At 52.7% G+C, this 20,778-nt stretch overlaps 8 protein-coding genes across 8 annotated transcripts; 4 read left to right on the plus strand and 4 right to left on the minus strand.

Moving 5' to 3' along the window:
* Window positions 1-544: 544 nt before the first annotated feature.
* JN550_006937 (uncharacterized protein) lies at window positions 545-4,383 on the minus strand (the record flags this gene model as incomplete). The annotated part of the gene is made up of 4 exons (XM_049318731.1): window positions 545-2,182; window positions 2,234-3,224; window positions 3,283-3,679; window positions 3,732-4,383. The coding sequence occupies 4 exons, from the start codon at window positions 4,381-4,383 to the stop codon at window positions 545-547; spliced, it is 3,678 nt and encodes a 1,225-aa protein (XP_049171172.1).
* Window positions 4,384-4,902: 519 nt separating this feature from the next.
* On the plus strand, window positions 4,903-5,935 carry JN550_006938 (uncharacterized protein; the record flags this gene model as incomplete). The annotated part of the gene is made up of 2 exons (XM_049318732.1): window positions 4,903-5,237; window positions 5,299-5,935. The coding sequence occupies 2 exons, from the start codon at window positions 4,903-4,905 to the stop codon at window positions 5,933-5,935; spliced, it is 972 nt and encodes a 323-aa protein (XP_049171173.1).
* A 52-nt stretch (window positions 5,936-5,987) lies between these two features.
* On the minus strand, window positions 5,988-8,355 carry JN550_006939 (uncharacterized protein; the record flags this gene model as incomplete). The annotated part of the gene is made up of 2 exons (XM_049318733.1): window positions 5,988-6,888; window positions 6,950-8,355. The coding sequence occupies 2 exons, from the start codon at window positions 8,353-8,355 to the stop codon at window positions 5,988-5,990; spliced, it is 2,307 nt and encodes a 768-aa protein (XP_049171174.1).
* Window positions 8,356-10,007: 1,652 nt separating this feature from the next.
* Window positions 10,008-11,694, plus strand: JN550_006940 (uncharacterized protein; the record flags this gene model as incomplete). The annotated part of the gene is made up of 3 exons (XM_049318734.1): window positions 10,008-10,187; window positions 10,251-11,016; window positions 11,078-11,694. The coding sequence occupies 3 exons, from the start codon at window positions 10,008-10,010 to the stop codon at window positions 11,692-11,694; spliced, it is 1,563 nt and encodes a 520-aa protein (XP_049171175.1).
* A 742-nt stretch (window positions 11,695-12,436) lies between these two features.
* JN550_006941 (uncharacterized protein) lies at window positions 12,437-13,371 on the plus strand (the record flags this gene model as incomplete). Its single annotated transcript, XM_049318735.1, has 5 exons — window positions 12,437-12,512; window positions 12,571-12,791; window positions 12,846-12,961; window positions 13,008-13,189; window positions 13,247-13,371. The coding sequence occupies 5 exons, from the start codon at window positions 12,437-12,439 to the stop codon at window positions 13,369-13,371; spliced, it is 720 nt and encodes a 239-aa protein (XP_049171176.1).
* Window positions 13,372-13,896: 525 nt separating this feature from the next.
* On the minus strand, window positions 13,897-15,634 carry JN550_006942 (uncharacterized protein; the record flags this gene model as incomplete). Its single annotated transcript, XM_049318736.1, has 4 exons — window positions 13,897-14,123; window positions 14,216-14,810; window positions 14,874-15,280; window positions 15,334-15,634. The coding sequence occupies 4 exons, from the start codon at window positions 15,632-15,634 to the stop codon at window positions 13,897-13,899; spliced, it is 1,530 nt and encodes a 509-aa protein (XP_049171177.1).
* A 989-nt stretch (window positions 15,635-16,623) lies between these two features.
* On the plus strand, window positions 16,624-19,145 carry JN550_006943 (uncharacterized protein; the record flags this gene model as incomplete). Its single annotated transcript, XM_049318737.1, has 7 exons — window positions 16,624-16,665; window positions 16,719-16,753; window positions 16,830-17,067; window positions 17,139-17,202; window positions 17,259-17,274; window positions 17,332-17,537; window positions 17,614-19,145. 7 exons carry the CDS (start codon window positions 16,624-16,626, stop codon window positions 19,143-19,145), a joined length of 2,133 nt encoding a protein of 710 aa, XP_049171178.1.
* Window positions 19,146-19,655: 510 nt separating this feature from the next.
* JN550_006944 (uncharacterized protein) lies at window positions 19,656-20,451 on the minus strand (the record flags this gene model as incomplete). The annotated part of the gene is made up of 2 exons (XM_049318738.1): window positions 19,656-20,143; window positions 20,328-20,451. The coding sequence occupies 2 exons, from the start codon at window positions 20,449-20,451 to the stop codon at window positions 19,656-19,658; spliced, it is 612 nt and encodes a 203-aa protein (XP_049171179.1).
* Between the last annotated feature and the right edge of the window lie 327 nt (window positions 20,452-20,778).

A 20,778-nucleotide genomic window follows, 5' to 3' on the forward strand; every position in this document is an offset into this window, starting at 1 on the left:
TAATCACATCAGATGACTGCGCTTTTTGCGACACGTTCGTCCACGTATCGATATGGCATGCTACTGTGTATGCAGAAGTGGATCTCATTAGTGTATCAAAGAGGAAGCGGAAATAGTTAGTCAGATACGGCAGGATCAAGCCGTAGCTCTATCATGGAAATCCTGCGACTGGTGCCTCCAGAACTTATCGAATTCAGTGAAGGATGTACACGAAAGTCTCGCGTGCTACCTCGTCCAAAAGGTCATAGTAGCTGGTTTCTTCGCGGCCAAACGAGTCTATATGTAAATGCAATAATATACAGGGGGGAGTAAAGTTATCTAAGCCTGTCTTGGAGATAGTTCTGTCGTAAGTAACCCGGTATTGCTAACAGACATTATGGAGGTCAAAGAGTGTCCATGAGAGCTGGTAATTCAAGTTATTTATGTGATATGCCATCAAGATGCTCTGAAATGTATGCAAAGACCTCTGGATATATACAATACCACAAACACAAACAACAGGAATACACCGAACGATGCACGCTAGAAGTAGCGCTTCACAGCTCTAGTCCAGGAGCCATTGCACCTCCAAGAATACCTGCTCCGGCGACATCTCAGCATCAACCGGAAGAACATCTGCCTCTGCTTCATCAATCGCCTCGTATGTGGAAACCTGGCCATCTACCATCGACGCTGACATGTAGTGACCCTGGCGACTGAGTGTTCTTTGGAGCAAGGTATCCTTTGTACACTGAAGATCTATGAAGACAACTGAGACCAAGTCACCGCCCTCGGTTTGGATAGTCTTCCTGATCGTGTCTCGGTATGCCCTCTTGAGGGCGGAACAGCTTACCACGACTGAGTCGAAGCCAAGATCTGAAATAGACTCGACGGAGCGCTTCGAGATGCGTTTCAGCCACAGAGCCCGATCGTCATCAGTGAGTGCAACACAGCCCGCCATTTTTTCCACTGCGGCCTTGCAGTGTAGGCCGTCACCTTCGATAAATGGGATTGCCAGAGCTTTAGACAACGCCGTAGACAACGTGGATTTGCCGCAGCCCGCGGGGCCAGCTATGACAATGACCCTCTTCGGTGGTTCAGACTGACGTGCATTGACCTTCCAGGCATTGGCACTGAAGTATCTGACGAAGTTATCAACGAGCTGCTGACCGAGAACGGGGGCATTGGCCAGCGCAGGAGATAATGAAACCGCACCGTCGGTAATGAAACTCTTGGATGGTGTAAAGTCATCCTTGTCATACTTTGAGGCGAAGAAGTCCACGAGCTTGATTGGCGGGTTCACACTCGGGTCTGGATTGGAGGCACGCAGACGTCGAACCCATTCCTTGGGCTCTACCTCTTGAAACTGCAAGCCTGCTGCCTTCAAAGCGGGCAGCAGATCGTTAGTCCAATCGAATGTCTTCGGGTTGGTCACATTGGCGAATGTACTGCCCGTATCGGACAGAGAGATGTCTAGAATCGTCTGAGCAACAGTATCTACAGGGAGCCAGGACGGAGTCTCTTTCAACTTCGGCAACGCTCCCATAGTGGCGGCCGTTTGAAGCATCAATGGGATGGCTTCCGTGGCGTTCCATACACCATGGACTGTATCCGCAACAATCTGACCTACGCGGAGGACTCGGCAAGGGACACCGGTCTTCTCTGCAGCCTGGGAACATATATGCTCAGCCACCGACTTGGACTGCGCGTAACCCATGCCTTGAGCCCATGTCAGGTCTGGCAGAGACTCAGGAATTGGCACTGTTGTTGACCTGGCGACGGCACTGACAGATGAACAGAAGTTGAAGCTCGCAGGTGTTGCTCCAGACGCTTTGCACAGGCTGATGAGGTGGTTGACACCGGCAATATTGCTCTTGACGAAGCTGGTCAGACGCATGTTGAAGTTGACGGACCAAGCACAGTGAATGACAGTTCTGAGGTTCTCCTTCACTGTTTCATAAGCATCGACGGAGAGACCCAGCTTGGAGTCAGAGAGGTCAGCGGCCAGAGCCACGAGCTTCCGTCGGGACGACAGGGTCATGGAATGGTATAGCCGACGCTGGATAAGAGACTTCTTCACTCGTTGCATGGCCTCATTATCCGACCCTGCACGCACAAGGCAGTATATGGCGGTGATAGAAGAGTCCATGGCGAGCTTGGCAATGACATGGGCACCCAGCGATCCCGTGGTACCTGTTACGATCTAGCTATTGTCAGCTTTGAACTATTAATAATCATAGGTCATTAGGCGTACCGCAGACGACTTCGGGGCTCTTTCAGGTGCCTTGAAGTTGCCGTACTGGCCGATGAGTTCAAGCATCTCATCTTCAACAGCAGAAGACATCGTGATGTCTTCGCCGGACCCAAGGCTTAGCAAGTAGCGGCTCAGCTTCTCGATCGATGGATACTCAAAAACAACAGTCTGGCTCAGCGAATGACCGCCGATGTCGACCGTCTTCAGTATCTCACTTCGTGTCTGGATCGCTTGCAGTGAGTCAAGGCCAAGAGAGAAGAAGTCAGTGTCATCTTCCAGAGTGAGATCCCTGGCGAGGGTCTGGAGCAGTGACGAGCGGAGGAAATCTCGAAGTTCAGCAACGGCAAATCTCTTGGCATTGCCACTGCTGGAGTCGGCTCGGTCGTATGTCTCATCGATCTCAATCGCCCACTTCTTATAGAATGCTTGGCGAATCACGCTGCCCTTGTCTGTTCTCGGATAGGCACAGTCATGGGGGAGCAGCTTGATCATGTTTTTGGAGATGCGAGCATACGCCTCTGCTGAGCGGCCAGCTGCTTCCACCACAGGCCATATAATCTCGAGGATCTCGTCATCCGACTTGCCGGCCAAGCTAGGGGCGGGCACAATCAAGGCACCTAATGCCGGGCGGCCGATACCGAAGACGACGGCCTCGGTGACATTCTTGTTTGAACGGATGGTGCCCTCCACGTGAACAGGGTTGAACTTTTCGCCATTGACAAGTGCAATGGTGTCGTCGAGTCGGGCAATGTACTTCCAAGCTTGAGGGATGGTTGGGTGAGGCTCGAACAAGTCCTTGGTAGTGTAGGACCCGTCGGGCTGGTTAGAAGCCACCTTGGACGGCCATCCAGGCAGCACACAACATTCGAACAAGTTTGGCCCCCTGGAGATCCATTTAAGATACGGCGACAGCTTGGGCGACTCGCGCACATAGTTCCAAGCAGTATCCCCATGGGGCCGGAAGGATGTCATCAGCTGACCGACCTCAGTCCTGTACCAAGAATATGAATATTTTGTACCTCTAAACGGATGTGAGCGACACAACTTACGCGCCATAATGACCAACAAGATTGACTCCGCTTGCTACTAATTGGTTTCCAAGATCATCAGGGCAAGCCGAGCCACCGTACATGACGATGTTCAGCTCACACAGCAACTGCATTCCCTCGTCGGTTTCTGCAAGCAGTTTTAACGCGTATGGAACACCATAAAAGATCTCGAACTTGTGGGTCCTCATTATTCCGGTCAGGTGCTCTCGGGTCAGTGGCAGATCTGCATTGTACAAGTGGATAGGTTTCCCGGAGTAAATGGCTCTGAACATGTTGCAAATTCCATGGTTGTGGTAGAGGGGAAGCGTGATAAAAGCCTTCATGTCCATAGACATTGAGTAATTTGCAATCGCCGACTTTTGCGTCTGGTAGATTGGCTTAGGCAGTCCAGTAGATCCTACAGCACCTGTTAGCGAAGCCTTGTGTGATGTACATGCTGAAATACTTACCACTGGAGTGAATTATATATACAAGGTTATTGGTTTCGACTGAGTCATCGAGGCCCCTAGTCAATTTGGTATCCGCATGGATCTCAATGGGAAAATTGAACGTCAACTGTCCTGCAATTTCTAGAACGCCAACATGATTTAAAGTCTGATGCACAGCCTGCGCCGTCTTTAGGTACCTCGGGTCCGCGAGGAGGAACTGTGCATTCGTAGTCGTAATCAAAGACTCGATAGCTTCTTGGGAGATCCTGGTCGAAAGAAATAGCGTGGTGATGCCAAGTTTCGTCAAAGCCAGCATGGTGACGAGATAGTCAAAGTTCGATGGCCCCAGGATGGCAACGACCATGGGTTTCTCTTCAGAAGACGTTCTTTTGGGTATGTGCTGTTGGTAGTGTTTTGCTGTGCGGAATGCGAAGACGTCTAATTGTTGCATAGTGTAGTTGACATATTCAATGCCAGTCCTGGGATACGCCACGATGACTTGATCAGGCCGTGAGCGAGCACGCCGCCTGACCAGGTCATCCACCGTCTTCATTGTACTATCATCCTCATCGTACGTCTCCTGCGCAACCGTTGTAGGCTCTAAATATGACTTGGTGTCCCGCACAGGGCTGGACACGTCCAAGCTAGGACTTGCCACTGACGGAGGCGCCATAGTAAAAGAGGTCAGGGCTAGCAAAGTATGAAGAATGAATTGCTCGAAACATAACATGCAATCATCTCGAAAGAAGTTATATGTAAATGAAAAGTCCTTGGAGGCTATTTTGAGTATCGAAAGGTCGCCAGTGGCTATGTGATTCTCCGGACCAGGATGCCGTACTCCAGATTGAGATTCCGCGGGTGGAGGCGCTATCGTGAATAGTGGAGTATAAGCCGGAAAAGCAACCACGCGTGACCTGAGCTCCGTCGAATTTCCGTCTTCGTCCCGAGCAGGGGCCTCTGAGGACAATTATCCGTCAACGCGGAGGAGCATCCCACAACGCTGGGGCGTATACTTCTCCGTACAGGGGCATACTCTCCGTCATCGCCCACCTATCCGCTCAGCGAAGTGGCACCCATAAAAGGATTAGGCCACTTTCAGTACAACGTTCTCAGCCCCTGACTGTATACGACTTCACCACTTCATCTCTTTTGCTATCCCTGTCTACAACCATCTCCAAAGTACACCGCCAATATGCCTATCGCAACTCATTTCACGTTAAACACTGGGGCCAGGATTCCCGCGGTAGGGTTCGGCACCTGGCAGGCCGCACCTCGCGAGGTAGAGCGGGCCGTAGAGACAGCCCTTAAGGCTGGTTATAGGCACATTGATTGCGCTGCCATCTATCGCAACGAGGCCGAAGTTGGCGAGGGTATCCGTAAGAGCGGTGTTCCGCGTTCAGATATCTTCGTCACTGGCAAACTATGGAACACGAAGCATGTACCCGAAGATGTCGAGTCGGGCCTTGACAAGACATTGAAGGATCTGGGGACAGATTACCTGGATTTGTTTCTCATGCACTGGCCAGTGTGAGTACCCCTGACACTCGTATCAATCGTTTTCGCAATTCAGGTCTAATGAAATTTGCAGAGCTTTCAAGCCCTCGGACAAGTGGTTCCCCATCGACTCAGATGGCGTTTTTGAGCTTGCGGATATTGATCCTGCCGAGACCTGGGCGGCCATGGAGAAGCTGGTAGCATCAGGCAAGGTCCGCGCTATCGGAGTGTCCAACTTCACCAAGCAGCGCCTGGAAGACCTTCTGTCCAAGACCAAGACTGTTCCGGCTGTCAACCAGATCGAGGCCCACCCCTATCTGCAACAACCGGCTCTTCTGGAGTTCTGCAGTTCAAAGGGTATCCAGGTGGCTGCGTACTCGCCGCTCGGTAACAACCAGACCGGCGAGCCGCGCACCGTTGATGATCCGCTGGTCGGTGAGCTCGGCAAAAAGCTGGGCGTGGACGGTGGCCAGCTTCTCGCGTCCTGGGGAATTCAAAGAGGGACTGTGGTTCTGCCCAAGAGTGTCACTCCCAGCAGAATCGAGTCGAATCTCAGGGTGCAGGAAATCCCCGCGGATTCCTTCGCCCAACTAAATGGCCTGGAGAGAAACAAGCGATTCAACTGGCAGACGAGGTGGGGTGTTGACATCTTCCAGGAACTAGGCGATGAGGAGGCGAAGCGCGTTGCGAAGGAGACCGGCCCTGAGAACTTGCAAAAGTTCACCGCCTAGAAAAGGGACGTAATAAATGGTAGTAAAGGGATTTGTTTGAATAGATATAGAACTAAGCGCCGATATTGGGCATCCAGCCAAAAGAGCTGCTGTTATCAAAGTTATATAGACCAAATGCCGACGAGTCAAGCTCCAACCAATCTGTTGTCTGCCATTCATCCAACAGATTCGTGTCGCGAAACCCAAAACCCGCGTCAGCCATCATGAGCTGGTCCTGGTGACCACCAAGCTGCATTTCTGCCGTGACGTCGCGATTCTGAAGCGCAAGCCTACCGGTGGTCGCTGGTTGTTGGAAGGCTTGGGCCGAAGACCCGTTGTTTCTTTCGTGAGAGCCTTGACCTGATACGTCCTCTTGACAGTTGACTGGCTTGCCAAGAGCTTCGGAACTAAGTTCTTCGAGAATAATTGCATAACGGCGACTTGGTGAGTTCGTTGCGGTAGCCATGGCCAAGTGTGTATGACAGCGTTCTGCCAGGGCCATCAACTTGCTTTGTTGCAAGCCAAGGTCCAGTGCCGCGCCGCCCCGGCGTTTTTGTTGTATGTCCCAAACATATGCAACAAGAAGTGCACAGAATGTAACATACTGGGTCCACCAGAACGCATGGAAGATGGGCCCTTCCGCCGCCATACGATCTACTGCCTGGAAGACATCCATCGCCGCGCCAATGCACTCGATGATCTGTGGACGACTGTTGTCGTTGAGGTTGCCTAGTAAAAATAGTCGGTTTGCGTGCATTATAGCATGCGAATATGCCAGCTTCAAGACCGTGGCCTGTCGACGGAAGCCTGCGATGAGCATGGACGGTCTGATCGATCCCAGATGAGGTGGCAGGCTTGCTTTCCACTGGTGAAGCTTTTCGCTGAGTCTTTGGGCTGCCGCAGCGCGTTCTTTCTCCGTAATCTTCTTGGTGGAATATACCTCTCTGGAGATGCTACCAATAATCTGAGCGATCCTACAGCCAGCCAAGTGTCAGCACATCTGTCTCGTTACCGTCTTCACTGCGTATAACATACCTTGCATGAAACACCAGTGCGTTGATGAAAGTATCGGACGGATATTCGCTATCTGACACCGGGCCCTGAGGTGTCATGTTTTCATCATCAATACTATCAGGGAAATCTTGATCAACGTCGTCATCATGGAAGTGTCGTGGCCTCCCAAGGATAACCCCAAGGTACTTATCCAGGATGTAGGCTGTCCAGAAGGTACGTATCCTGCACTGCTCCTGCATGTAGTCCGTGCTACTCGCAGCCATGCGACGTTTCCGGGAAGATTTTCGATGCATGCCGAGCGCCGAGATGATCTGCAATGCAACGCCAAAGGTAAACCATGCGTGGTTCATACGCGAGGTTGTGAGGAGGTATAGTACTTGGATTATGCGCGCCTGCGCGGATTCGAGTTTGGGAAACCCGGTCTCGCCGTCAGTCAACTGTGAAGAGACGCAGAACAGGCGGTCACTACGACGAAGCGAGGCCTCTTCATCTTCAATGGTCCGGAAGCCCATGGATTTGTCTTGGTGAGCCGTGGCAATGGCGAGCGCCGCCAGGACCATGGCAGCCCTGGCGCGACCAACATCCTGCCATAAAGGTTTCTGTTGGTGTATATTACTCACCAGAGTTGCCAGCCAGGATTCGACGGATGGTCGATGCACTACACGATACGTGGCGATACACACGTCAAAGTACAAAGCCATCAATCCCCGAAGCTCTCCATCACTCGGGAGTGACAACCATGGTGGCTCACCGTCTAGTAGCTGTGGCAGTGGCTTGTCACCAGCCGACATCAACGGCTGTCTATCGGCTGATGCGGCGGCACCGTCAGTGACTTCAGTCTTGTCATGCCTTGACAACCGACGCTGGGCCCTCTCTAGGAACGTGATTCCCGAAGTTGGGTCGAAGATCTGGCCCTCTATCTCGGCCACCCCTAGCTCTGGCGAGGCGCGCGAGGCCGGACCCTGGCTGACGGGAGCCTGATAGCGATGACCCTCAGATGAGAAGGCCGCCGAACTGTCGATGGCGGATTCCCGGAGCATGACGGCCTCATTGTCTGGCAGATCCGACGATGCGGTAGGCTGCAAGGACGGTGTTGGTTCTGGTGGATGGCCTCGAGAGTACTTGGCATCGTACAGGCACGTGCGCCCCTTTTTTGAGCACTTGTCACAGGGGATGGTGCCGCTGCATTTGGCCTTGCGCTGCTTGCAGAAGTCGCAAGCTCGCGTCACCTTGAGGATCTTGCGCCGCTTCGGCGACCTGGGACTGAGATCCTCCGAGATAGTCAGCGAATCCGGCGACCCGTCTGCATGGCTGTGACGTTTGGCTCGCGTCAATTCCGAGGCCGTCAAGTCCACCGCCGTCAAGTCCACCGCTGCGGCCGAGGCCGAGTGCGATATGGCAGGACTCGCTATAGAGGGCTGCTCCATCTGCAGGGACGGATATCCTCGATGTCGAGCAGAGCAACTGTGATGGGAACACGAACGCCACGGAGCGGAAAAGTTGCCAGAATAGAACGGAAAAGAAACCCTATTATATGTGACTGAAGGCATCGTGGTGGACCCCTTAAACTGGGTCATGCGGGGAAGCGGGGGAGGTATCAGGGGGCTCTCTAGCCCCCGGTCTGAACCCCCACAGACTTCCTTGTGTCTGTCCACAATTCTCACTGTCCACCCGGTCTATTCCAGGTTAGCTTTCAGGCAAAGTGAGCCATTGTCACGCCTCGCATACTCACAGGCTACTTAGACACCATTACCAGCAGTCTGGGCGCTTTGATTGAGACTAGAACACAAGCGTTAACCGTATATTACATATTGCATGCCGTAGCTCTGCCGAGAGTGGAGTAGTGTGAGCCTGGTGCTGGTCCCAAGTGACCATTTGGCCAAATGGATATTACTGACCAAATCGCTCTGCCATTCGCGCTGCTGCGGCGTCTGCGAAGTTGAAATAGCAATGTCCCTTGTGTATACTAAGTTATCTAGATACCCTACGTACGCAAGTATACAGCGTCCATTTTCGTTAGTCCAATTTCACGTTGTCGACAGAAGCAACTCAAGATGGCAAGTCTATATCGGGATCATGATCAATTGGATCCTAAGGTGGATTATGTTACTAATAAATGTCTGATTGTCCTATAGTCAACCGTCGTCATCGTCCTCTCCGAGACGCCGACGCGCGTGGACTTGTGGAACTCGCGCGGTGTATCAAGATGTCATACAGCACCACCTTGGTACGGATTAAGCCGGCAGCAGAAGCGGGCTTCTGTTATATCAACTCCTAGGCTAATCGAGCACGGCAACGGGTTACAAAACGACAGCATTGATCACGATGCAGGGTAGCTATCTCCACGGGACCAGCCTTGCAATAGTGTTTGCCATGAAGTGGGGAGCATTGGGCTTGTGGGCGACGACACGATTCATGGACTGTGACGGACAAAGACGATGGAAAAGCGTCTGACTCGCAGCCCAGGAGACTGGGACACATCCACCTTGGCTGAACCGTGGAACCATAGTGGAACGATTAACACCACGCGCAACGGTCGGATCGTCATTGCGAACTGGGCGCATCACTACTTGAAGCTGAAAGTCTCGAGCATGATAAGCTCATCCGCCAAGGCGTGGGAATGAACCAGGTGGGAAAAGTTGGGGATGGGCTGCGGGGAAACACGGATTTCTGTCTCTACGAGACACTGCGAGTCTACACTACGGGCAGTTCATGTCAAGAAAGCCAATCACGAGTAAATCCGTCCTCGAGGACCGCTTCCCGCTACAGGGAACCATTTGCGGGGCCCCGCAGTCATTGTTTTTGGGGTTTCCAACTCGGTGCGGATGGACCAGGCGAGGCTGGCTCTGCAACGTCGGGCTTGTCGCCAGGGTTGTTTGTGTATATGAGTCCATGATATGCCCAACGATATAGATGGCTCTTCTAATGCATCACAGCACATCATCCTCTCTCTCTCATCAGTGGGACCCAGGTTCCACAGTGTCGTGCTGCATCTTTGACACCAGCCGTCCAATCCGATTTATAACTCCCCCGACTCTTGGTCTTCAGGCTGTTCAGACTTTTCAAAGAATCAGGCGAGATGTCTGATGAGAAGCCGGAAGTCGTGATGATGGATCGGGATGTCGATTCTCGCAGCGACGCCGAGAAAGCTCCTGTGGCGCGAACCATCGACAACATACGTGTTCTCGGCCTAACTGACGACGACGCCGAATTTTATAGCGAGTTCGGCACTGCAAACAAAAAGAAATTGATCCGCAAAGTAGGATACTCACGAGGTCGCTGAGACAAATCATCCAGTGCGCTAACCTGTCCATCCTTGTAGGTCGACATACGCTTAGTGCCTATGCTCGCGATCCTTTACCTCATCTCTCAGCTGGATCGAGCCAATATTGGTAACGCCAAGATTGAGGGTATGGACAAGGACCTTCACCTCACCGGCGTCCAGTACAACATCGCCCTCTCGCTCTTTTTCGTACCCTATATTCTATTCGAAATCCCAAGTAACATGCTGTTGAAGAAGTTCTCAAGACCGTCGGTTTATCTAGGAACTCTCGTCACCTCTTGGGGCGTCATCATGATGTGCCACGGTTTCGTGAAGAACTTTGCAGGGCTCATGGTAGTCCGGATGATCCTCGGAGTCCTGGAAGCTGGTTTTTATCCTGGTGCGGTCTACCTCTGCACCTTTTGGTACATGCCGAAGGAGCTGGCGACACGAATTTCCGTATTCTATTGCTCAAGCGCACTTTCTGGTGCCTTCTCCGGTCTTCTGGCTGCTGGAATCGCAGAGATGGACGGCGTTGGTGGATACCGTGGTTGGCAATGGATTTTCATTCTGGAAGGACTCTTGACCATTGTCTTGGGTGTCATGTGCTTCTTCTTCCTGATCGACTCCCCTCGCCTGTCCAGCAAGTGGCTTAGTCCCACCGAAATCCGGTACCTGGATCTCCAACTCTTCATCAAGCAGGGTGGTCGCTTCTCCGACGCGAAGGAGGGTATCACTCATTGGCAAGATTTCAAGGCTGTCATTTCCAACCCTCGCATGTGGGGCCAGGCCTACATCTTGCTTTGTATTTCGGCCTGCTCCTATGGTAAGTTAAACTGTAGTCCATCTTACTCTGTTGTAATCGGTCGCTAATTCAGTCTCTGTAGGAAACAAGTTCACTCTTCCGTCCATCACAAAGGCTATGGGTTTCACCAACACCAATGCTCAGCTGATGACGGTTCCCCCCTACGTTGCCGGTGCTATCTCGGCCATCTTCTTTGCGCGCCTCTCAGATCACTTCTACTGGCGCATGCCTTTTGTAGCTATTCCTCTGGCGCTGATCGCCGTTGGATACAGCATCATCATCTCGTTCAAGGGGGATCTGCCTGGCCATGTAGGCGCCAGCATGTTCGCTGTTATCGTTGCATGTATTGGTATCTACCCAGTTCAACCTGCCTGCAGCTCATGGGCAGCCAACAATTTGGCTCCATCAAGCCGACGAGCTGTCGGAGTGGCATTCGTCATTGCCACAGGTAATATCGGCGGCATCATTGGATCGTACATGTTTTTCGACCGCGAGGCGCCAAGCTATTTCACGGGCTACGGACTGGCCATTGCATTTGGCGTTACCGGCATGATCATGTCCTTCGTTCTGGAGTTCTCTTACATCTGGTCCAACAAGAAGAGGGCAAAGATCTCGGAACACGAGGTCCGCAGTATGTACTCTGAGGATGACCTGTTGCGACTGGGTGACAACTCGCCACTATTCAAGTACACAACGTGAAGAGGTAATGAGTCCTGAGTTGTATTGGAACCGCTGTAAACAAATAAATTCCAACTCAACAGTAGCTAGATATATATACATATGTTATAAATTTAACGAATACGTCCTGAATGCTTTGTCTTCCTCAAGAAAAAAGAAGGAATAGTCTGACCCTACATGTCATGAAGCGAAGATGGCGCCCATCATCTTCATGGTAACCTCTTACGGCAGCCACCAACTATTGCATCTAAAAGTAATATAGACGAATCAAGAAGCATGATGTGCACTGGTAGATATGACTCTGGATCAATAACAAAGTATGTAAGCTCACTAGCAGTTGAGTACAACCCTGAACCGGCCACCCATTCGCAATTTTCTGGCCTTGTGCCAAACCTCTAGGTCTGTAAGTTTACGTTCGAAAGTATTGTCCGTCTACGGGCAGGCCAAAGGTCTGCAAAAGAAGCCAATCTTGCCAATCTGGATTTCTGGGCGTCTCGCCTGGAGGACCAATACTTGCACCGTTGGAGGGCCTTTCAAAGCTGGTCTAAGCTATATAGACTTTGTGCCAACCGTTGACTAGTGCATGGGCGTTAGTAATACCCTTGTTGGAGCGATCTAGCTCGACCTCGGCCAGAATCATAAATGATACCACAATTGAAACCCCTCATGACGTAGACTTCTGTGTTCTAATTATATAGGCGATCCTAATAAAGCTGCATTGCTATCAGAGCCATTGTCAATGCACACCAATCTACCAGCAACAATGGCACCACCCAAAAGAGCACTCATCGCTGTAACGTCTGCTCATGCCCCTCTGTATCCCGAAGGGCACGAAACGGGTATGACTCTACAGCCAATACTTTGTTCGTGAAGTTTTACATCTAACACTTTCGGAAGGACTGTTTATCACAGAAGCACTGCACCCTTTCGAGGCTTTCGAGAAGGCTGGATTCGATGTGGACCTAGTCTCCGAGACGGGCACGTATAGCCCTGACTGGTTGTCGCAGCAAAAGGATTGGCTCTCTGGGCATGACCGCCAGGTGTGGGAGGACCATTCAAGCCACTTCCGCCACAAATTGGATCATCTCATGAAACCCAGCGACGTTATGGCAGATCAGGTAGGTTCCACCGCAGGTAACTCAGGGTGGCTCCTGTTTAATCAGTCGATCTAGTATGGAGTCTTCTTTGCTTCCGCTGGCCATGCCTCTTTGATCGATTATCCGGAGGCCCATGGCCTGCAGAATATTGCGTCACAAATGTATGCAGACGGGGCTGTCGTCTCTGCAGTGTGCGTATTCCGCCCTAATCCAAGACGTGTTGCTGATCTATCATAGATGTCACGGCGGTGCAATATTTCCCGGGATCATCGATGAACACACGGGCAAGTCAATTATTGCTGGGAAGAAGGTCACTGGTTTCACCACCAAGGGGGAGGAGGAGGAGGGAGTGCTCGATACCATCAAGAGCTGGCATCGCCCCACCATTGAATCGTCTGCCAGCTCAGCTGGTGCACAATGTAAGTCTTGAGTCACGGGTACCTTTCGTGAAATTACAAAGACTGAACTAGAGCCAGACATTTCCCCACCTGGGCCCTGGGACGTGTTCACTCAAACCGATGGCAGAATCGTGACTGGCGCAAACCCTGCGAGTGCTCAGATGACCGCAAAAGCTGCCATTGCCGCATTTGATGAGTTGTGAAAAGCATGGAAGGTAAACTCGGGATAATCAGGGTTTCTTTGGCATGTCGATACGAACGCCAGACTGTACTATGAAGAGGGCTAGACCTTAACCACATTCATTTTTCAAGTAAAGTAGTAAAATAGTTTTCTTTTATGGGGAAATTGCATTAGCACCAGACCCGGGAGATATTTCCTTCGCCAAATTGGCAGAGTTTTTGTTCCATCAGCCGGTAACCTGATTGTGGATATCAATTCTAACGGTGCAATAGGGTATCACTACAGTTGCACGCGCAGATCCCATATGTCAACCTTCAGAACCAAGTAGCAATGCTCCATTTAAGATAAGACTGCGATATTTGTGGCATAAAATCTGATACGAAACGTTTGAATCGGAAGTACAATGGGCACAACATTGATGGAAGGTCCTCATGGCAAGACCGCGGGGGATGGACGAAATCAAGTTAAAAAGTTGAGGAACCATCCCTCTGATTTTGTTTTGTTTTATTTTCTGCCCCTGGTGTACATGTGGACACACATCATCGTGCTATGCGCAAACAAATGAAGCCCAATCGTCCGAATCCCCTTCGGTATAATGACTGGTTTTTGGATAAGGACACAGTTTCCTTGTTCGGTTGCTGCCATCAGCAGGGGCACTGCTCAGCATCTCCACTGGCCTGTTTCCAGCCTCAACCCACCCGGTCAGAGCATCAAGCGAAGACAATATCGCAGGAGCCTGAGGATAGCCCTGTGCGGCACCGCAATGGCCACCACCTGGTTCACGATTAGTCTCAGTCGACAAAATGACATGCGTCATGTAAGGAAAAATAGAAAGAGGCACAGGCTGTAGAAAGTTCATGACTTACCGGGAACCATGTATAGTTCAAACCAATCATCAATGTTGCCTCCCATTGCAGCTTCTATCTGCTGGAAATGCTGGATAGGCCACACAGCAGCATTGAACGGATCGGCCCACCCTTGCGTGACGATCATCTTACCTCCATTGGCACGAAAGGCTGACAGGTCCGGGCTAATCTCGTCGATGAAAGTGCCGGCCTTTTTGTCCAGGACATCAACATCACTGCCCCAGTTGAAAGCGGTGGCATCATAAGACAGATTGTCGAAAACGAGATTCTGAAGGATCGGTATCGTAAAAGCATTGGCTAGTTCTTCTTGTTGTAACATCCATTCCGATTCGCTGCCAAACGAAAACCCAGGATAGAGACTGGAGTTGTCTCTACTGTCGTGAGGCCCGTCGTAGAAGCGCCGAAGAGCCACCATCTGCTCGGTGGTCAAGCAACCAGAAGTGTTGTCCGCAGCACAGCTCAGGGACTCGAAGTCGAATTTGCACACAAGGGGGTCCTCAATAATACCATCCAAAACTCCGTCTAATTCGTCACAAGCCTTCACGACGGATGAAGTGATGTAGTCGAGAGTCTCCTGCGGCAGAAAGTAGGGACTCTGTGGAAAGGTCAAATTAGCTTCATCGTAGAACGTCAACGATTGCCTGAATTTTACACATACGGTCGACGATATTGCGTTCCACAGAAACGAGAGACTGAGGTGAGAATACCAGTTTCCTGGACATCCGGCAACAATGCCATCGAACAGCGTAGGGTGAAACTGGGCCAGTGCGAAGCCTTGGGCACCTCCCGTAGAACATCCAACATAATACGTATAAACCGGTGCTGTGCTGTACAGGTGTTCGACGACCGCTTTTGCAGGCGGAGTGAATAGGGCAATGGAGTTGTGAATCCATGCGGAAACCTGATTTTCGTCATGAAGATAGGGGATATATACCCCCGGGGCACCTTGACCATTGTTGTTCTGCGACCCAAGATGGCCAGAATCGCCGCCTGCCACAGCGAAGCCCATGTTCATGTTGAACATGAGTGCGGATTGCTCGACATTTCCCGCAAAGCCCCCATTGCCTGGAACATGGTTAGCAAAGAACTTGTATTTTACTCAATATTGGAGAACGTACCAACAGCAAGAAAGTTCCCGTTGTATGACTTGGGCTCAGGAAGCCACACCTCAAAACCAACAGTGTTGTTTTCCGGGTAAGGTACCTGGGCATAGACACGGCAAAACGGGAATTGATTGAAACTTCCTGAGATGTTCAAAGATGCTGCTGGTACGTAAGTAGCATTGATGATACTGAACTGTTCACCGAATGCGGTGCCGGGTTTTGCAATGTCGGCACAGCGCTCGGCATCGCCTGCCGGCTGGCAGGGACTAGCTTGCGCAGCATAAGCTGCGAGAACCAGCAGCTTGAAGGCAATCATCTTACTCGATATGGATAAAACCTGTACAAACCCAAGAATCGACCTATCGAGTATATGGAACGTGCTACGAAGCGTCGAGAGAAATCACCTTGGATGAGCCTCGGTATACGGTCCATCTTATACTGCGGAGATTTTCACGGCAGTGCAACCAGCTTCCCAGTTTTCCAGGCTTGTTCTGCGATAGGCATCAAGAGTCTGTCTGACATGCATGATTGCCGGCTTGGAAGCTATCTTTTCGCCCTTCTCCCCCAGATTCCCAATTCTCGGAAATCATCAACAGGGGGAACATGTCCGAAGGGCGGGGAAACTGGGGGAGTGGGGTAAAGAAGGCCCGCAAGTGAACGGTCACGAGTGAGATTGAGTATCCGCAAGTTGTGTTTCCCAGGCTAGAAGAGGTTAATGGGACCCGTTGACGTCCTGTCACTCCGCTTGAGAGAGCTCTCGTTGGTCGTTGTGACGTAGCATTTCCCCAGTCAAGTAGGGTTGATGCTTGCAGTAATCCTGTCAGTCAGACGAACAGTATCACGGACGCCGACCTACAGGAGGCTTGTCAAACGGAGAGTCTCAACGGCCGAAGTTGAACCGTCCCTATACTGAGATGAGAAAGCGGCGCCTATAGCCTGACTAGGAAGTGGCAAGGGGTTGATTTGATTCTACCCCTGGGGATAAATGGGTCGCTGCTATCTATACCGCTGACCTGGTTTTCAAGTGCCCCAATGCCCCGCATCTGAAGGGGAAAATGCTACAGCGAGTCATCGTAGGAAATAGGATGAGCAGGTCGGAAAAATGCAAACTGACACGATTTTCTCGTGAGAGTATCAGCTGATTGCGACAATCTGCAGCTCTTATAGATCTCCATGCTCGTATCCGTGCGGTAATTCCTTTAAGCGCATAAAGCAGCCTTGGGCCCACCCAATTTGCTGCGCAGAAGTTCCCAGTCCAAGGAACTGAACACTGCACTTTGATACCTGCAGGCTCGCCCATCAACAATGTCTGACCAGACAGCTAAGATCACGTCGATAGAGCCATTGGTACCTTACTTCTCCGCCGTCCGTACTTCCCAATCCGTCTAACACTATAGCAGGACTCCAAAGACTCCAAATGGCTCAAACTTGTCAAGTCCGTACCTGCTGCCGCTTGCCCGGGTACCAACCCGGTGGCCATACCAGCATCAGCTCATCCGTGTGTGACCTAGGATCAACTATGAAGACAAGAACGGAAAACTGCGTACATGGGAAGCCATGCGGCGTCCGACGAAGCCCAAGACCAGCGCCGTAGACGCGATTCAGATCCTGGCTATCCTGGACAAGGAGGACGGCCCCGAAGTGATTCTGGAGAAGCAGTTTCGACCGCCCACAGGCAAGGTCGTAGTCGATTTCCCGGCGGGCATGGTCGATGAGGGCGAGACCCCCGAGCAGGCCGCCGTTCGAGAGGTTGGTAACCCTTCCACTGGCTATGCTTTCCGCGGGTCGCCCCTTTAGCTGACCTATCACTACAATGCCAGCTGAGGGAGGAGACGGGCTTCGTCGGCACAGTGATTGCTGAAGAACGACCTGTGCATTGGAACTGTGAGTCTATCGCTAGTCATTGGTTGGTGAAGGTCTATGTGCTAACTACGGTATAGCGCCTGCATCATCCAGGTATGATATATACGTTGCTTACTCACTTGAAGGCTACATGACTGAATTCGCGCACAGTTCCTGCGTCTACATGATCCGGATGAATATTGACCTGACCAAGCCCGAGAATCGGAACCCCAAACCGGAGCTGGAGGAAGGCGAGTTCATAGAGACCTTTACAGTGCCGCTCAAGGACCTTTACGCAGAATGTCGCAAGCTCCACGCCCAAGGCTACGCAATCGATGGCAAGGTTGGCTCCTTTGCAGAGGCGCTTGAATTGACGAGTGCCTGGCGGGGTTGATCGAGCACGTAAGGGGGCCAAAGAAAGCCGAGAAGAAGGATATAAACCAGCCAATCTAGAACCTTATAGACGAATACCAATCACTGTTCAAACTGAGGGAATCCATCAACACGAGGAAGCCCCGTTGTCGCCCGGCTTGCCCGACCTTTATCACCATGCGCCGGGCGGCAATTGTGGACCCCCATGGCATCCCTTCGTGCCCTTCACCCCGAGACCGCCCGTTTCTTCACTGCCCCACACCGAGAACAAGGCCCTCCCTCCATGCTCCCCTGGTCCTCCCCTGGTCACTATCATGTCCACACCCGCATCCTCGGCCAGGCAAAAGAGGCCCAAGAAACCAAAAGCTGCAAATGCAATCGAGGCGGCCGTGACTTCGTTCTTGGTCCAACGCCCACCTTCTCCTGAGCGTGACGTCCCGGTCCTGATATCCCAGGCCCCCAAAAGATGGACCATCTACGAGCCCATGGTTCTGCTGCCTGCAGGTTCCTTCTCGTCACCACAATGGACTGAATTCCTCAACTCGCTTCCGGAGCCCGAGGCGTCGGACCTCTGGGCGGCCGTGCTGGCCCAGATCTCCCGCACCGCTTCCAACAAGACGCCGCTCACGCACCTGGCCGCCAACGAGGGCATCCCCCTGCACCTCCAGGACGGGGCCGAAGACGCGGAGGAGACCGAGAACGTGCTCCGCAGCCCGAGCGGCCTGCGGGTGCTGCACGGTGACTTTGGCGCTGCTCGGCTCGGCGGTGCAACCCCCGGGCTACAGGACTTCGCCGCCGCGTTCTGGGTCTCGACCCGGCAGAACGGCATCTACCAGACGTGGGCGCCGCGCTGGACCATGTTCAGCCGCGGCAACATCAGCGAGAAGGCGAGGCTACTGGGTTTCCACTCGCCTTCTCCTTCCGACTTCGTGGGTAGGCCATCGCAATTTCAGCACAGGGTAGCACAGAGCAGCGAGCTGAGGGACAGGTATGCCGTCGACCTCTACGCCGGCATCGGCTACTTCGTCTTCTCGTACGCGAAGCTCGGCCTGCGCGTCTTGTGCTGGGAGTTGAACCCCTGGAGCGTAGAGGGCCTGCGACGAGGCGCCATAGGGAACGGGTGGGATGTGCGCGTGTTGCAGGGCGAGGAGCTGTCCAGTGTCGACATGCGCGGGGTACTACGGGGCAAGGAGCGGATTGTCGTGTTTCTGGAGGATAATGCCAAGGCTAGGGAGCGCCTTGCGCAAGTGGATGCCCTCGAGAATGACAGCGAAGTGCGAGGCGACGGTGATGTGAAGGACGCGGTTGAGGTATTGCATGTCAACTGTGGTTTCTTGCCCACGAGCGAGCCCGTATGGAGAGACGCGTGGGAGATGGCCAGGCAGAAGGGGGCGGACAAGGCCTGGTTGCATCTACATGAGAACGTCGGAGTGAACGACATCGAGGCTCGGAAAGGGGAGATACAGAGACTGTTTGAGAGCTACAAGGGCGGGGACCACTCGAGGGATGTATCAGTTGAACACGTCGAGCTTGTCAAGACGTTTGCGCCTGGGGTCTGGCACTGCGTGTTTGACGTGTACGTTTATAGTCGTACTTCGTCAAGACCAACTTGAAGCCAACGTCCGCCGTGCACCAGCAAAGTCCTCGGCATACGAGTCTTAGGAAAAGTCCAGATAGACGGCTAGTCCCAAGTGACCCCTAGACTGGGATGGGTCGAGTCGCAAAACATCCGACACATGCAAAAGGCTAGTTCAATTAGTCGTCGATTGTACATTATGATAGGTAATTATAATGATAGTAATAATATGCTGCTTATAGGTGATCCTCCATCTTGTCATGAATATTGTCATGAGGGAGGGACCACCAGCCATAAGCTTCCCGCCAGACAAGTCCCGCTACGTGTATGTCGTTCCTCATCAACTGTACAGCGCTGCTCCTTGACTAGGGAAGGAGGTACTATGTACAAGGTCGTTGCCCTCGTATCGTGGACACCCTTATAAATGGTGAGTGCTGCACCAGGGTCCCTCTCTGGTGAGACGAAGGAAGCGGCCAGCCGTATATGTATCCTAAAAAGGCCAAGATGGCCCTACGTTGCCGAGTGCGGATGGCGTTGAACGCTCGTTTTACGGACCAGCCCGCCTGAACTTGGTGGGGATGTTTTCCTCGACGATGCTCATGCGGTTCAGCTTCTCGAGGCGCTCCTCGGCCTCCTCCAGCAGCTCGTGCTTCCGGAAGTGCTCGATGTCCTCGGGGTGGGTCAGGTCCTCCAGCTTGGTGTTCTCGTCGTGGTACTTCTCCCAGTGGTGGATCTCGTACTCGTACTCGTCGTCGCCGTGGTGACCGGGGCCGGTGCCCATGTCGGGCAGGGTGCGGCCGGAATGTATGAACTCGACGAACTCTGAGCGGTCGACGAAGCCGTCGCCGTTCTTGTCGATCAGGCCGAGGATCTCGCGCGAGATCTGGTCGCGGCGGGCGGCTGTGATCTTGGCATTGGACTCGTCGAAGATGCCGTAGGTACGCAGGATCTCCTCGGGCTCCCAGCGGCCGTCTCCGTCGAAGTCGTGGAGAGTAAAGAAGGAGGAGGCGTCAAAGTCCGAGATGTGATGTTCCTCTGTTGGGGATTCACGTCAGTCACTCTGCTCTGCTCTGCTCTGTCTGCCGTGCTCTGCGCGGGCGACGGACGTGCGGACAATGGGATGTGATGAGTTTTGGGGGTTTTGTGTCTGCCGCTGGTGCGACCGCCCGAGACAGACAACGGGCAGGCGATCCTCGGTTGAAGCAGTCAGGCGACTCACCGGCCATGTGCTTCGTCATCCAATTCGCATTCTCGCCGACTATAGGCTTCTGCGATCCGCCGTGGTCGCCGTGCGCGAGGGCTTTGCTGGCCAGCGCCAGTGCTATCACGGCTATCGAGCGCATCGTGTGTGGATGGAATCTGGAGCAGTGACGGCGCGATCCCCGGGTCTCGATTGCGCTCTCTTTATGGGGGGCGGTTGAATCGCCGGGAGGAGCAGCAGATGGAGAAGTGTCGTCGAGTCCAGTTCTGGTTCTCTCTGTGGTTGCGCAACCTCGATGAGATTGGACCCAGTATCTTACGGATTACCACAGCACAGCACGGCGGCCGGGGGCACGTTGATCGGCAGCTGCTGCAGGGGAAGCGGGCCACTAGAACGGGCGAGACACTATGGTACAGGGGTTGGTTGGACTGGACTGCATGCGGCGTGGGGTGGGCTTTACCGGACGGAG

This window comes from Neoarthrinium moseri (assembly GCF_022829205.1).
Source record: "Neoarthrinium moseri strain CBS 164.80 chromosome Unknown scaffold25_Wmoseri_CBS_16480, whole genome shotgun sequence".
Taxonomy (NCBI): Eukaryota; Fungi; Ascomycota; class Sordariomycetes; order Amphisphaeriales; family Apiosporaceae; genus Neoarthrinium; species Neoarthrinium moseri.